Consider the following 16098-nt stretch of genomic DNA (forward strand, 5'->3'; position numbering starts at 1 on the left):
TGCTTCATTTCATTTTTAAATACTAGTACTTAAATTTACAACACCAACCTACTTAATCCCTTTTTGTTTCAATGCATAACTTGTCTTAATTATTACTATGAAATAATGAAAATTTCGCTTTTCCTATATCAACAATCAAGAACAATCCCTATCCAATTTTGTTTCAATCTGGTTGTGTATCTCTCTATTCTGCCAGATCAGTTTCAGATCATCTATTCTTTCTTTGTCTGTTCTCTCTCTCTCTCTTTTCCCCTCTAGAGCCAATATATATATATATTTGCCCACTCCTTTTTCTAGTGAGATCTACTCTCTCCCTCTCTCTTTTTCATGTAACTATACTTTATTTATTCCACCAGATCTACTTCAAACAAAACCCAGCTATTATATAAAAATTTCTATGCCCTCCCCACCTAGCCTTCTTTGATGAATATCACAAGACCCCATCATCAACTCCATCTCCCTCTCTCTATCCCATGCATGAAACCAATCAATTAAGTATCTTTGCTTCTGCAAAAGGAAACTGAAACAACCCACAATTTCATTTTCTTTTTCTTTCCATTTTCAACTCCTTTCTCAAGTGTTTTTCCATGATGTCTCCTGATAATCCTCCTGTAAAACCAGCTACCAAGGAAGAAAACCAAAGCGGTAGCAACCGAAAAGCAGCTTCAACGAGGCCACAAGAGCAAGCCTTAAAGTGTCCGAGATGTGACTCTCCCAACACGAAATTCTGTTACTACAACAACTACAGCCTCACTCAACCAAGGCATTTTTGCAAGACTTGCAGGAGGTACTGGACTAAAGGTGGGGCTTTGCGTAACGTGCCAATCGGTGGAGGTTGCCGCAAGAACAAGAAGATAAAATCATCTTCGAGGCTGTCAGGTGACTCAAAAGACTCCACCTCGTCTTCAGAGATGGGTGGATTGAAGTTTTTTCATGGCCTTTCTCCAGCCATGGATTTTCAGCTTGGCGGGTTGTCATTTCCTAGGCTCAATCCATCTCCAGCTGGCATTTATAACCAGTTTGCTTCATTTGCAGATAGTACTAGCCCTTCTTTCAGTCTTGATCCCTCTGGTAGCTCTAATTCTTTGATGGGGCTTAGTAATTATCCATTATCTTCGGTTACAAGTGGACTTAGCGGTGCAATTCAGGAGATGGGTTCGTTGAATGTTAATAGTAGCCTTACTTCTTCAATTGAGTCTTTAAGTTCCATAAACCAAGATTTGCACTGGAAGTTGCAGCAGCAAAGATTGGCTATGCTTTTTGGCGGAGAGAATCAAAAGGAAAACAGCACTGTTTCTTCGGTTCCACTTGACAACCAAGCACAAAAGCCACAACCCATTTTGTTTCAGAACCTGGAAGTTTCAAAACCTGAAATTTCAGCTGTTGGGAATCCAAGAAAAGGCACAAGCAATGAAACCGCCACGGAATGGTTCTTCGGGAGTTCTTATGCACCAGTCACTCCGACTCCAACCACTAGCAGCAATGGCAATGATAATACAAGCAACTGGAATGGGGTTCAAGCATGGAACGATTTGCATCAGTACAGCACTTTGCCCTAAAAAGAGAAGGATCAAAAAAGGTAGACCTTAAAAGGAAGATGGAAAAAGAAAAAAGGAAAAATAGGGAAAGTATAACATATTTTCTAAGAACCCATTTAGGTAATTGTTTGTTTAAAATGTTTTATTGGGTTCAGATATCAACATGTAAACCTTGAAGGGCAAAACAAAAAAAGATAGTGTTTTTTTTTCCTTTTTGTTTCTATTTTTTATTTTAGTAAGATGTTGAACATTAATTAGTCACTTTATAATTATGTTCTTTTTATTTCTACAAATTGTTTGTGTTTGATATATACTTTGGCATATTTCTACAAATGAAGATTGTATGCAGGAGCAGCTGGATTCCTGCTCAAGAAAAGGGCCTAAAATTTTAGATGAATGCGAAAGCTGTTGCTGGCTCTACATATCCTAATAAGTCAAGAAGAAAGTGATGGTATAGGACTATGATTAGGAGATATGAAATATATATAGCAATTGTTCGTAGGTATATACTCAAATCTCTCGATAGATTGCTTTTGGTTGGGGAACTGTTTGTCTTGAGGACTTTGATATGCGTTACGACTATTTTATCTTCCCTTACTCAATCTCTTTCTCTTTGGGATCTGTGATGGATTTTGGACTGTTATTAAATGGGACTTAATGGCATATCTTTGATTTGTTTTATGTTCAGTCAGTGTCCAAAACTCTCACTGTCTCAGTGTCTCAATCTCTCCCTATCAGGGAACTGAGTCTCAGGCTCTTCAGGCTACTGAACATTGTCACCATATATATGAAACACCACGGCCGCAGAAGCAGCTGGCCAAGCCCTTCCTTTGCCTAGCCTTGCAGTGTTAAGCCTGGTCTGTTTCCTTCTTTCACACTCTCTCTCTCTCTCTCAATGCCTAGGTCTCTTCGTAATAATTAGTTGCAGTGTGGTGTGATTTGGTGGTGTCTGAAAAAGTGGTGGTTTGAAAGTGAATTGAATGAAAGACTGTCAACATTTTGAATTGAGAGAGAAAAGGGAGGAGAGATATGGAGGGCATCTAAAGCTTAGGGTTCGTTCTTTTGTGCTGCAAAAATGTTTTGTTTAGCTTTTTAGGGTCTTGGGGGGTGAGCCCCCTCCGTGCTAATTGCTACTCAGCAATCACATTGTGAGTCTGTTTGTGACTGGTGAGCGACAGAGAGAGTGAGGGATAAAGCTTTGCTTTTTCCCCTCATTGCCTTTGCCCCATCTTTATTCATTACTTTCACTATTTATATGAAAAAATTTTGGTCCCACAACCTTGCCAAAGACATTACCCCTAAGCTTCCCCTCCATCTCCTCCATAAGTTTTAGGGAATGTTAAAGCTATTGGGGTGGGAATGAAATTTTTTATCAATTTCTTTTTCCTAAATCTTGTATATCAAATATATTCATCTCAATCACATTTATTGCTTTTACATGTGCATGCAATAGCTAGTTTGTTCCATGTATAATCACAATCATTCTCATTATGATTTCAGTTGATATAGCAGTAAATGAATCAACTTTTATCCAAATCATTGAGCTTTCTCCTCATGCATTAATCAAGTAGCTAGGGAACAATAATTTTTAACCCATTTAGTTTTCTCTCTCTTTTTTATTTTATTTAAAGCTGGGAGTGTGCAGCTTCCTTTCTGCTATTCTAATCCTGAAAATAATGGAACTCATGCCTTTTAATTACTTTCAACATTCTTCCTCTGGTTCTACTTAGAGATAAGAGTACAATTAACAATTATTGAATCCAATCCATCTCTCTGTAATTTTAACAAGTTCACTACTTGTTGGCTAACACTGCTGGCTGCATTGCTGCTTACAGCCTGGAAGAAAAATACATAAAAGAAAGGCCACCATTCTGTCTCATTTTTCTACCCGTTTCTTTTGGCCTACATCACCGCAGAAAGCTATCATTCTAACAACAAAGCAATTACATATCTGCCGACCTTCCATCCTTGAAACTCCCCTCATACTCTCTCTGCCTTTTCTCTACTTTTTAGCATTATATGTGCAACATTCTATAGGCTTATGTTAACCTAAACAAAGGCCATGATTCCTACCCAAAGACACCCAAAAACTCCTCATTGCCTTTGCCCAGGGTCCCCCACTTCCAACCTTTTAACATCATGTTTCTGCTTTTCCCTACCATTTCCTCTTCTGCACAAAAGTTTATCAGCAATCATTTACCCATTTGTTTTTATCTTGTGATTTTTTTTATGGACATAACAATCAGATAATTAATTTCTTAACATGTGGTAGAGAGACAGAGAAGAGATGGTTGGCTGGAAGAAGAAAAACTGATGAAGAAGAACATGAAGGAGATAGCGTGATTAACGTGATAGCTCTCATAGGGATAAAAAAAAAAAAAAAAAAAAAAAAAGGAGGCTTTTGTTTAGACTACTTGGTGTTGGTGTGCCCTTAACTGTCATTTTTACAACTTACAAACATGCAAGAAGCTCATGAGTCATGGCACAGTGGGTACCATCTGCTGGTTCTCATCCTCACCCAACTACCTTTGTTGCCCCCAATCACCTGCCCTTTAGTTTTAGTTTAACAGACGTTTAAACACCAATCCTTTTGTGTGGGTCCAATTAAATCAATCCTGTGATCAGTTTGACTCCACCTTTTCTAATACTACGTGACAAGGACTCAGGCCCCATTTTGTCCTAAGATAGAAACATTAGAAAGCCCTAATCCGTTCACCAGATCTTTCTTTTTTGATTGAGAATTATATAAAAAAATTTAAAGAATTAAAATTATTTTTTTATATATAATTTTGAATTATACAAAAATACTAACTCACCTTCTCTCCCATAAATATATTATCTTTTTAATTTCTAGATTCTTATTTTATATCCCAAACTTAAATTTGTTTCTTAATTCATATAACAAGATAGTTTTTTTAATCTCGTAAATACATTTTATTTATTTTAAAATTTAAATTCAAAATTTTTAAAATGAAATTTTAAACTATTTGTTGAAAATCCTCTTGAAAATTTGTAAGTAATGTAACTAATTAAAAATAATAATTCCCTAAACCTTCCTTTTGAACATAACTAAAGGTGTAAAATTACTCAGCCATGATTGATGAAGCGGATGATCAGAAATCAGATAATGTTAGTGAATTGGACGGTGGGTAACAGCTTGAGAGCAACAATGAAAATGTGGTAAGTGTATGTAGCTTAAGACTTGCACGTAGCAATTAGCGAATCAAAACGGGTAATCATGACTCATCACGTAATAACGTTTCCCTTCTACGAACGAGGTTTTTGGTTTTATTGTGTGTGTGATTACGTGTTGTACCAAGGGGCCCAGACCCAGACATACACAGCCCCACCTGACCAAACGAGAAAAATGTTTTCGCCTCTCATCACTCTTTTTGGCCTCTTCCTACTCTTCGGGGTTCACCTCCTCCTCCTCCTGCTCCCTCCCACGCCTTCCACCAAGGCCACCATCATCATTTCCTTTTTAGCATTTTCTCCCATTTCCCTTTTTCATCCTCAATTAATTTTCATTTTTACATCATTAAATTCGTAATTTGAGCAACGTATGAACAAAATTTATGGCATGAGGCTTTGGTGACATACACATAATAAATTGTATCGATATTTAACTGCGTTGATCACGGATTAAGGGTACAGTTTACTTGTTTTTATCAAACATTAACATATATCTACTCTTTAGCATCCATGCTTTTCATGTTCTTGAAAAATTCTCTTGTTTGTGTCATGTCCGCTAACCCAATTTGACTGATTATGGAACTTCTTTTTCATTGGCCAATGACGAGCTATGGTAGTGGAGATGAAGTGACCCAAAGAGACTTTAAATATTGTATTAAATACCGCACTCATACTGTTTTCTTTCTGTTTCCACCTAAACCAAGCGATGATAGCATAACATTGTTGTTTTTGACAGTTTTTTAATAATTGACTGTGCTTTTTGTATATATCATTTGAATAAAAAAAGTTTATATTATAAAACTACCATATTATGTACATGTTAAATATCCCTTGATCAGTACTGCCAATAGGAGGCTATGGCCACTTGTTTAATGGGGTCGAGAGACTTCATCAGGTTTCATTTTCTTTTATTATATTTCTTGCTTCTTCTGTTGATGTTGAATAATCAAAAGGTATTTTTCCTGCAGTTGTAATCTTTTTTAATTAGATTAGCAGCAGTGTGCTTGGTTGCCTGCATGGTAAAAAACTGAAGCACTGATCTTATCATACAGCATGTTGGAAATGACACTCCACCAAAAAAAGGTAGTTTTGCTGTTCTAAGTTATGATTATAAATCAGCTCTTTCTACCCAGAAACTAATCAAAGAAATTAGGTATGTTGATTGCCGTAATCAGGGATAAAAGTAAAGCCGACATGTTTTACAATCTGTTTTCGGGAATGGAAATCAACATGCAATTTGTCGTTCAGAGACAACTTCCCTGGTGACATTGATGGGATTCATTAACTCATGCCTTCGTTGAACATGGTTAAATAATACTGGATCAGAAGCATCCTAACTATTTAATATATGAAAGGAAGCCAGATTTTGGGTTGCTATGCCCTTACGAGGCTGGCTGGGAACATCAACCAAAAACCTGCACATTAGCTCTGTACAACAAGAACCTGAGAGCAGAGTATTCCCACATTAGCATGGGATTAATATATAAAATTTACAAGCAAAATTTGATTGTAGAAGAGACCAAAACTTTACTTAAAAGTTCGAATTTAATAGGAATTCGTAAATACTCTCCCACTTTGTCTCTAACAACGGATAATGGTACTTGTTCGCCGACGTCGTTTCCTCTCAGGCTCCCGCCTATCCCTTCTTCCTCTTCCGTCTTTCCTATTTTTGATTTTAGAAATCCTAGAACCCCAATCCCAACGACCTTCCCCTTTTATTATTCACTGTCGACGACGGGGTTTAGGGTTTTGTCTTCTTCCTTTAGTCGTTTTCTTTCTCTTCTACTCTCCAAAAGATCTCAAATTAAAATTTGTTTTGGGCTATTGCTTGTTTATCGTGCGGAGAAGGAGTTATTGTATCTCCCAATTTTTCGGTGTTGGCTGCTACTAGTTTCAGGTTTTTTTAATCTGTTAAAGGAGGTATTATCTTGGTCTCCTCCTTGGCTTGCCTGCTGTTGTGTTCTTCTCTGTTTGTGTTCAGTGGAGTTGTTTTTTGTTTGTCGGTATTTTCAACTTTTTTTTTTGTTATTTAATCAAATTTTAAAGTACAATATTTGTTTGGTATTTTCAATTTCTTTTTCCTTTCTTTTTGTGCTTTTTATGAAGGAAATTTTTTTTTATCTCTGCTACAAAATTTTTTTCCATCTTATGCTTTTTTTGTTTCATCAAATTTTGGAAGAAATTTCTTCAATCTCAAATTTTTTTTATGCTTGTATTTTACTTTCCTTTTTTTGTTCCTTTGGTGCCAATACACCCCTACACTATAAAATCCTAATAAGTTCACCAAAACCCTTAAATCATTCAAACCTAAACCAATTCATCGAACTCTAAAATTGATTCACCAACCCTTAAATCACTAAAACCCTAAAATCGACTACGAAAACTCTAAAACCAATTCATCACACCTTAAAACTAGTTTAATAAAACTTAAAAATCAATTCATTAAAACCCTAAAACCAATTTATCAAATCCTAAATCAATTCGTTAAAACTCTAAAATTGATTCACCAATTTACTCAACCTTAAATCCGATTCACTAAAAACCCAAAATCAATTCACCAAATCCTAAAATCAATCCACAAAACCCGATTCACATAACCATAAAAATGATTCGCAAAGAAAAACCAGTTCTCCAAAAACCTTAAACTAGTTCACCAAAACTTTAAAGTTCATTAAACCCCTAATGTGAGCATTGGTTGATAAATGTGAGCTTCCCCAAATGTAAGCATATTGGCAAACTATCGAATGATTGTTTGGTTAATGAAATTATTTGCTTAAGGAAATTATCTTCTGAGCATTTGCAAACTATCGGATGATTGTTTTTTAAGTAATATGAGAGAATATTTACATCCATTTTTGAAGTAATATAAATAGCTGTTCACTTGCAATTTTAACAAAAAAAAAATTCCTAAGAAGCATCGGAAATAAGTGTGGTTATGATGTACAAAGAGATAAGTGGACTCTTTTTTGGCTAAATTATCTTGACCAAATCTTTTTCTTTGTATCTCTCTCCTTAGCTGCTTGGACGTGATCTCTATTAATCCTTTTGTGAGTCAAGGGTCCTTGAGCCGCCCCGGTAACTGGTTTTGCCGTTCTCACAACCCTTGCAATCTTAGGTGGATCAGATTTTCTAGCTCTTTTATCATTCAAAGAAGCAGACATCACCATGTTGTTCTCTGTTTCTCCACTTCTAGAATACCTTTTCCTTCTTGTCTCATGGAGAGAATCACTAACTCTTGGCTGCTTATACCCCTGACTCAAGGGACGGCTGATTGAATTTGAACTCCTTAGGATATGTGGTTCAGCCTCACTCATGAACTCATCATCTCTTCTGCATTTTCCTTCATTAGGAGTGGCCCTCATCACATCACCAAAGTCACGTGCTAGTGCACATTGCAATTGTTGTTCTTGCTCCCTCAATCTATCTTCTAGCTCCTTAATCTGCCAGGAAATTATCATATGAAATCTTAGTGCTTTAACATTATAATTTCTCATGAAAGCACAAATAAAGTTTAAATTTGACAATCATATATCGTAGCACGTTCGAATTTCATGTCGCCAAAAAGAACAAAAGTGTCCATAAGATATTTCATGCGAGTGGGACAAGAAGGAATTAAAAAGTTGAGTCTATGCAAATTCTCATGTTATCAATGGGAAAATATACGACATTATTATTGGGAAGTTATTAGTAATTTTGATTTCAAAAGAAGAATATGGTTTGAGATCTTAAAAGCGCTAGGATATGAATTCCAGGCAAACGGTTAGACATTAATCACCACCATAATACAGGCAAGCTATATAAGTGACCTTTTGACGAAGCAAAATGGATTCCGGGTTTTGTTCTTGCTCTTTCAGCTTTCTCTCAAGCTCCTTAATCTGGAGAAGAAAAATATCATGTTAAACTATCTATTTGATCAGATAAATATAAAATAACATAGCTAAATATTTGCAACCTTGAGTTGAAGGGCAAGTGAAGAGGCCTCGGATTCTTGCACTTGCTCTTTTAGCTTATTCTCAAAATAGTTAACCTGTTTGAATCAAACAACTGACTGTCATCAGTTTTCCTTCCTGTTACAGCTCCTCATTATTAAATGGTCAGACACACATACACGCACATACACATGAAAAGGAGAAAACAATAATAAAAAAGATTGGTTCTAAGTGGTTAGACAATCTATTACCTTCTGCTGGTAACTAGCAGATTCTGATTGTTGTCGCTCTTTAAGCTTGGTCTCCAATTCTTTGACCTTTTGCAGATAATAGATTCTAGTTAGTGTGAATAACGACAGGTTATTATCTCAATTATACTTTAAATGGATAGCAACCTTTTGTTGAAGACCGGTGCAGATCTCCTCTCTCCCCTTCAGTCGATCTGAAAGTTGCGAGACCTGTTTCTCTGACTGGTTCTGCATGCTAGTTTTCAGCTCCAGTTGACATTCAAGTTCTTTGATCTTTTCTTGTTGGGTTTTATAAACCTGGTCTCTACCTTTGGCCTTACTCTCTAGGTTCTGTAAGCTCTCTTCTAGTTTCCTTAGAGACTCATCTTTGGATCTAGATTCCTGCCTTGCTTTGTCAAGCTTTATAAGAATTTAAAAGTACTTGCAGTCAAATTCTTGATCGATTTTATAATAAATAATATTGTTGGAAGAAAACACTCCTACACTTAATAACTAGACCTACCATTGTTTTCATCTTTTGGAGCTCACTTGTATCAACTTGCCTCTTAGCAGGACCCAACTCAATTCCTCGAACTCGAGTTGCAAAATTTAATGAGCTCAAGGTTTCACTTAAGTCCCGCTCTGAAGGGCTAATTTGCACTAACATCAAAGTCTTGGAGTCACCCCCTGATAAATACTAGCTACTGTTAGTTGCAGTATTGGAAGGCTGATTGTTCCAAAATCTAATACCAAAATGAGTAACTAACATAACTTGAATTAACCCTCTTCAAAACAACTACAGTCTGAATGACCCATATATTACCTAATGAATCTTGAAGTAAATGTGTTAACTTCGAGTTCCTGAAATCAAATGAAAGATGTCAAACAAAAGAACAAAAGGGCCAGTGACTCTATTGTCGAGAAAGGTATACCATCACCAGACCTGTATGGAATGTGACTGCTTTTCGTTGCTAATGCATATATTACATCCCCAAGAGCCGAAAGGGATTTATTGATGTTTTGAGCCTCCTTGAGTCGCTCCCCTTGTGCATCAGTTTTTGCAAGCCTCTCACTGCCTGCCAAATCCACAAGCCAAAGCTTGCTCTTGGTGCAGTCCCCAGTCATCAAGTTTTTTGATTTTACCATTATACGAAGTATGCTGAACAAAAACAAAAGAAAAACTTCTCTTTATAAAAATTAACAAGGAAAGGACAACGAATATTTGAATGATCTTCATTCATTTAAATGGAATGTGAAAAAAAAAAAGTATCTTCATACCAGTGGGATCGGCTGCTATGCTCATTCACATTGGTTGATCCAACAGCTCTCGAATTGCTTCCAATCTGCAATACATTCCAAACTTCCTTGATGTTATCAACCTTGGCTTCTATGATGCCTGGAACATGATGGAACCCTTCAGCAGATTGCTTTATCTCCAACCTAGCACTCAAACAAAGTGAATCCATCAAGCCTTAGGCCAGAATCACCATTCACTCTACATTCAGGATACCAAGTTTCAAAAATGACTAGTTAAAATAAAGCTGTCTCACCGCTTTGATGTCGGTGATGTAGATAACAAGTCTCTAATTTGTTCATTATATACTTCAAGAACACTAACAGATATGTTATACATAAAAGTTTCACTCCTTTCCTTGGCAATTTGAAACAACTGCTCAAGGGTTCTATAATTGACTCCCCTGTTCTGGTCAGTGCCCTCCATTGTGAACGTCTTTCCTGTTCCTGTTTGCCCATAAGCAAAAATACAGACATTGTAGCCGTCTAGAACTGATGTCACCAATGGCGAGGCATCCACAAAAACATCAACTGTTAAGGCAAAATGACTTCTAGTTAAATCAGCATCTTACAGGGTTTTGAATGCTTATATTGAGTTGGTAGTATGACAGTTAATTGCTACCTTGATTGTCTTTTGGTGTGTAAACTTGGTCAAACTTGAAAGTCTTTTTGGTGGAACCACCTGTCAGAATTCCAAGGTCTCCATCTTTTGCTGCATCAAAATCTACAACTAGAGCACAACCAGCCGATATCTCCTCTTTACTTAGTGGGCGGCACCGGCAAAAGACTCTGATATTACCTGATATCAAAAAACATACAGTGTGACAAGTGTTTTTCCCTTACAGTCTTCAATGATAAATTGCAAAAGATGCACTACTAAACTACTCAGAAGAGAGAAAAACTCCTGCCTTTTGTTTCCTGAATTTGATTATAGAGCTCCTTTCGCTTTGCTTGCTCCTCACTGTACTTCAGTTTGAGATCCTCACTCTGCGCAACTGCATAATGAATGTCTGAGTCCATGCAGATGCATAAATGAAAACTCCAACTCACTAAACCAATTCAAAAGCAGAACCTACCCAATGCCTGAATGCCAGTGACCATTTTATTTAACTCGGGTATTGACTCAGCACATGCATGTGCATCATGTGAGAGCTGAGCATGTTCATTTTTCATTATCTGCAGAGAAATCAAGAATAAAATGCACTGCAAGAAATAATCTCCTTACAGCTATAGCAAGTGAAATTATCATTGCAATAAGAGATTTTTGACAAGATAACATGATTTACCATTATTTTCTCTTGTAAATCATGGACTGCTGCTGCCCAATACTTCTTATCATGCCCGTACCTGCTAGTAATATTTTTCAAATTTTCGACTTGTTTCCCCACAGTTTCATCTGACAAGAAAAGATTTGTTGAGTTAAAAAGGAGCAAGAATAAGACTATCCTTGTAGTTATAGAACTTAAGCAGCCAACTAGTCAGACGTCTGTAGATAGACAAGCCACCTTCACACATAATCTTTTTCATTTTATTTAAGAAGTCATTAGCACTTTTTGCCATATATTCAGCATTTATGATCAGGTCAGCCTTTAGACTATTACCCACAAATACACCCCCACTCAGAAAACTTCATACATAGAAGAATATTGAAGAACGAGCAATGATTTAGCAAGATCGGCAGTTTTTAAGATCAGTTATCCAAGAAATGTATTTTCTCAAGTAATTAAAACTAAGAACTAATAAACATCTTCTATCAGAATCACTCTAGAAGATTTGTTTACTAACTGAACAAGTCTTCTTCTGCTCAATTAAAAGAATGGTTTAGGAAATATATAAGATGATACCGAGTGTGCGTGTTTGGAAGATCTTGTTGTCAAGCTCCATCCTAACCTTCTCCAGCTGCTCATTTGCAGCAGTCAATGACATCCATGCCTCATGGCATTCATGTGTCTTAAGCTGGCACTGTGTAGTGAGCTCTTGTATCTTCTTCTCATATTTATCTGTAACTTTTGTTCTCATAAGTTTCTTCTGCAGAGCCCAAAATAAAAAGTCTAAATAAGCAAACAGTTTAGAAACTAACTTCTCATACTGAAAACATCTAATCGGAGCTAAATAAACTCTAACCTGAGCTGAGGAAACTTCTATATCAGCAGCACAGTTGTTGCACTTAAGGTATTCTTGCGAGGCCTGAGGAACTGTTCTTAGATTGGAAATAAGGTTTCAAATAAGCAGTTCTTCTAACATGCTCCATAGTTCTAATTGAGAATGAATCAAAAAATAGGAATGCAAATAACGGTACCTGGAATATTTTGTGCTTTCCTGACACATATCCCACAAACAATTGGGCTTCCAATAACTCCTTCAAACCTCATTGCAATTAGCCCATCCTCCTTCACTGAGACCCTCAAATCATCAACTTGCAATGGCTTATTGGCTCCAACAACAGAGAAGATATCAAAATCTGATAGTACCTGCCATATTGACACCAAAATTTTAACATTTCTATACAGTGAAAAATAAAAATAAAACTGAAATGATTTTATCTTAATTAACTTGCCTTCTCTTCCTGCATATAGACATTGAATACCCTCATTCCTTTAGGTCCATTAGTATTTATGATCTCTGCAAAATGAAGATCAACAAAATAGTCTCCGGGAGGAAAATTATTGAATCGGTAGCAGAAGCTCCCGAATCTCGCTGACTGATAAATGAATGGACAATCTCCAGCCTCAGCTATATGCTCATTAGTCTGCATAGCATTTCCTCCTTCAAAGTAACTATCCCCCAGAAATTTCATTCTAGAATCTGCTTCATTCAAAGCCTCACCGCCAGCATTTATAAACATCATAATTTCATCTGTAAATTGTATACCAAAACCAGAAAAACTTACAACCTCGGTGGAATCATATTTGATCCTCTGAACCATTAAGAACTAAAAAATAAAGCCAAAATTCATGATTTACTCATAAGAATTAAATTAATCTACAAAATAAGAATATAATAATTTATAAATAATAAAAGTTACCCCAAAAAGTGTGAACAGAATTTCGCTTTATTTTTTCTTTTCTATATTAAAACTTTCATACAATGTCTAAAATAATACATGTACTTGACAAGATTATATAAAAAAAAAAAGACTCCATATAATTAAATCACGAAAAAACTTTATAGCTTTTTTTTTAATCAAGAAAAAATATTTTAGTTGCTTTCTTTTGTTCCATAATTTTATTATAATTAAATAATTACGATTTTAGCTGGGCACAAATAATAATAATTAGGATTTTAACTAGACATGAAATTTAAGAAGCATTACTTACCTGTGCAATTAGATTTGGAAAACCCAAATGGGATTAGCCTTGAATTAGAGTCACAAAGCATTGAATCTACCGAAGATTCTTCTTCATCTTCGTCCATGGCAGAACTAGGTTTATCTTGATTCAAGGCCATGTCATTCTTTTCCCAGTCAAAAACCCTAGGAATAGACGGATTGGTGAAAAGGGTGTCTGGGTTTTGAAGGAAAGCGTTTAATTGGGAATCATCCATTTGGGAAATCAAGTGATTGGTTGCTGAGAAAATACTTGAGATTTTTCTTGGATTCTTGGTGGAAACGTGTAAGAACAAGAAGAAGAGGAAAAGAAGTTGAAAAATTGGATGCGTTTGATTTTGTGTTGTATTTGGAAAGAAGAATTTTCGAATTTGAATTCTTTAGTCGACCGTTGGGAAAACTTTACCGTTGAAAACCTTTTTAATAAATGGGATCTGCAAGCTCTTTTCCCTGATTACTGAATATCCAATTGACTCAAAGCCCATTGGGCTTCTCTTGCTTCAAAGCCCAAAAACCCACTTAGAAGCCCAATTTAATTGATTTAGAAGACTAGAATTTCATTTTTTTTTTCCAAAAAAGGGGAAGTGGTGCATCCTAGGTATTAAAAAGATTGAGGTTTCAAATCTTGAACTTCAATTTTTCTTTTATAAAGATGTAAAATTTTTTAAATTAAATCTGAATTATTAATATTATCATTGTTATCACTAACATTATTAACATAATAAACCAATGTGTAATTAAACCGATGGATAACTGTGACTTTTTTTTGTTAATATAAATCATTTATAAAACCCCTCAATCAGCATATATACTATAAGGCTATAAGCCCACATTATGTCCTTTTCATATTCTTTAACATTACATTATATAGTTTTTAAGATCAATTTGAATTATTGTATCTTAAATTATATTTAAACTAAGATTACTTAAATAAAGATCCATCTAAATTTAATTTAACTCACCTTTTTTTAAGTTGATTTTATTAACTATACTATCATACAAAACTCAAGCTTAAACTCAAATCGGATACTATATTATATTGGTTTCGCTGTATTATGCCCTAAATTAAAAAGTATTATATTCAACAAAGTCTAGTAGCATAGACTTGTGATTAGCATGGAATTAAGTAGTTATACAATAAATAATTAATTAGATGAATCGGTATCGTAAACAAGAAACAGGCTTAATATTAGTGCAATTATAGACTAAACTGAAAGAAAAAAAAAAAAAAAGAGATTTTTTTTTTTTTGGAGATCACCGGTCAAAGATTTTTTTTCCTTTTTGATTGGTTGATTTCTATTTATTTAATATTTTTGTTGGTTATGATGTCATTGTTCTGCTTGATTTTATCTAAAATAAGGATAATCAGTAAATTGAAACCAAGAATATAATTTAAACAAATTAAAACTAAAAAGAGAGCATAATATAAAAACTTTATATAATCCTTCATCAACAAATAAGAGAAATTACAATTAAAAGTAACAAAAAAAAAAATTCAAATCCTTGAATCTAGCTTGTCAGCTTTGATAATGAGATTTTCTTTAACCAAAACCAATCTATCAGCTTTCTTGAAATCAAAGTTACATAAATGTTCTTGAGGATAACGATGAACATCACATAAAACTTTTCCGCATCGACAAGAAAATCCCATCAAACCAACTTTCTTGTTGCAGCTTTCACACCGGTTCTTCAATTTTGATGGAGCAGAAGCCAGTGAAGAATCAACTGGAACAGAAGGACATGATGCAGTTAAAGCGGTATCAACTTTCGGTTCGGATTTAGACTTAGAAACCAATTCTTTGAGGAAATCATTGTAACACTTAGAGCATAAATTCTTGGTTTCCGACGAACCATAGAAGCCGCAACCCTTTGCACATAGCGGAGGCAGATCAATGTTATCCATGCCGTAATTTCGTCTGCTGGTAACAAGAAAACTCTAAACTCTCGTCGAATGCATATGTTTTTGCAGTAATTTGCTTGTGAAATATTTCTGAACGAACGAGATATATATATATATATATAGGCTTCGAACATATTGATTCCGTGTCCTTGTTAGATTTGGATTTAGTCAAGAAGTTAAATATGAGTAAATTTGTATTAAGTATGCTTCACCGAATCCGCTGAAAGGTTTTATACATGTAAAATTTCTTAAGAAATTTAGTACGGACAAAAAAAAGTGCAGTTGGCGATCCTCTTTAACATGTGGAGTTCATGTTTTCGAATAACTCATCCACTTGGCAATCCACATTTTTTATCAAAGCGGACACCCGTCGCGCTTAACTGCTTAAAATCTCAACATTGCCAGTCACTCCCAAATCGGCGCGTGGGCTATCATCCCCATTTTGTAATTTTATTCTTTTATTTTATTTTATTCTTATATTATTATTAATATAATAGTTGATTCATTTGATCTTTCTAACATATTAAAGAAATTAATATTATTTAATATAATAATTTTAAAAAATGCACATTTCCCCTTAAGTATAATTTTTTATTAGTATTTTTTTTGATACGTTAAATGTGGATAAATAAATTAATTAATTGGTCTTAAAACTCAATTTTTGATCTGTATCAATAAAAATCATAAATTTTTA

The 16098-nt window shown here is 35.1% G+C and overlaps 3 protein-coding genes across 3 annotated transcripts; 1 reads left to right on the forward strand and 2 right to left on the reverse strand.

Moving 5' to 3' along the window:
- Nucleotides 1–315: 315 nt before the first annotated feature.
- On the forward strand, nucleotides 316–1914 carry LOC18611434 (dof zinc finger protein DOF5.7). Its single transcript, XM_007047673.3, has one exon. The coding sequence runs from the start codon at nucleotides 588–590 to the stop codon at nucleotides 1557–1559; it is 972 nt and encodes a 323-aa protein (XP_007047735.1). The 5' UTR covers nucleotides 316–587; the 3' UTR covers nucleotides 1560–1914.
- Nucleotides 1915–7545: 5631 nt separating this feature from the next.
- Nucleotides 7546–13789, reverse strand: LOC18611435 (Di-glucose binding protein with Kinesin motor domain-containing protein). The gene is made up of 19 exons (XM_007047674.3): nucleotides 13497–13789; nucleotides 12737–13035; nucleotides 12479–12650; nucleotides 12304–12374; nucleotides 12024–12207; nucleotides 11466–11575; nucleotides 11256–11355; nucleotides 11088–11174; nucleotides 10802–10978; nucleotides 10437–10710; nucleotides 10165–10326; nucleotides 9830–10045; nucleotides 9710–9747; nucleotides 9410–9573; nucleotides 9055–9306; nucleotides 8911–8976; nucleotides 8683–8757; nucleotides 8537–8605; nucleotides 7546–8170 (listed from the first exon to the last, which is right to left on the reverse strand). The coding sequence occupies exons 1-19, from the start codon at nucleotides 13720–13722 to the stop codon at nucleotides 7706–7708; spliced, it is 3207 nt and encodes a 1068-aa protein (XP_007047736.3). The 5' UTR covers nucleotides 13723–13789; the 3' UTR covers nucleotides 7546–7705.
- Nucleotides 13790–14999: 1210 nt separating this feature from the next.
- On the reverse strand, nucleotides 15000–15407 carry LOC18611436 (putative zinc finger A20 and AN1 domain-containing stress-associated protein 8). The gene has a single exon (XM_007047679.3). The coding sequence runs from the start codon at nucleotides 15405–15407 to the stop codon at nucleotides 15000–15002; it is 408 nt and encodes a 135-aa protein (XP_007047741.3).
- Between the last annotated feature and the right edge of the window lie 691 nt (nucleotides 15408–16098).

This window comes from Theobroma cacao, chromosome 1, assembly GCF_053813885.1.
Source record: "Theobroma cacao isolate CCN51 chromosome 1, ASM5381388v1, whole genome shotgun sequence".
NCBI lineage: Eukaryota > Viridiplantae > Streptophyta > Magnoliopsida > Malvales > Malvaceae > Theobroma > Theobroma cacao.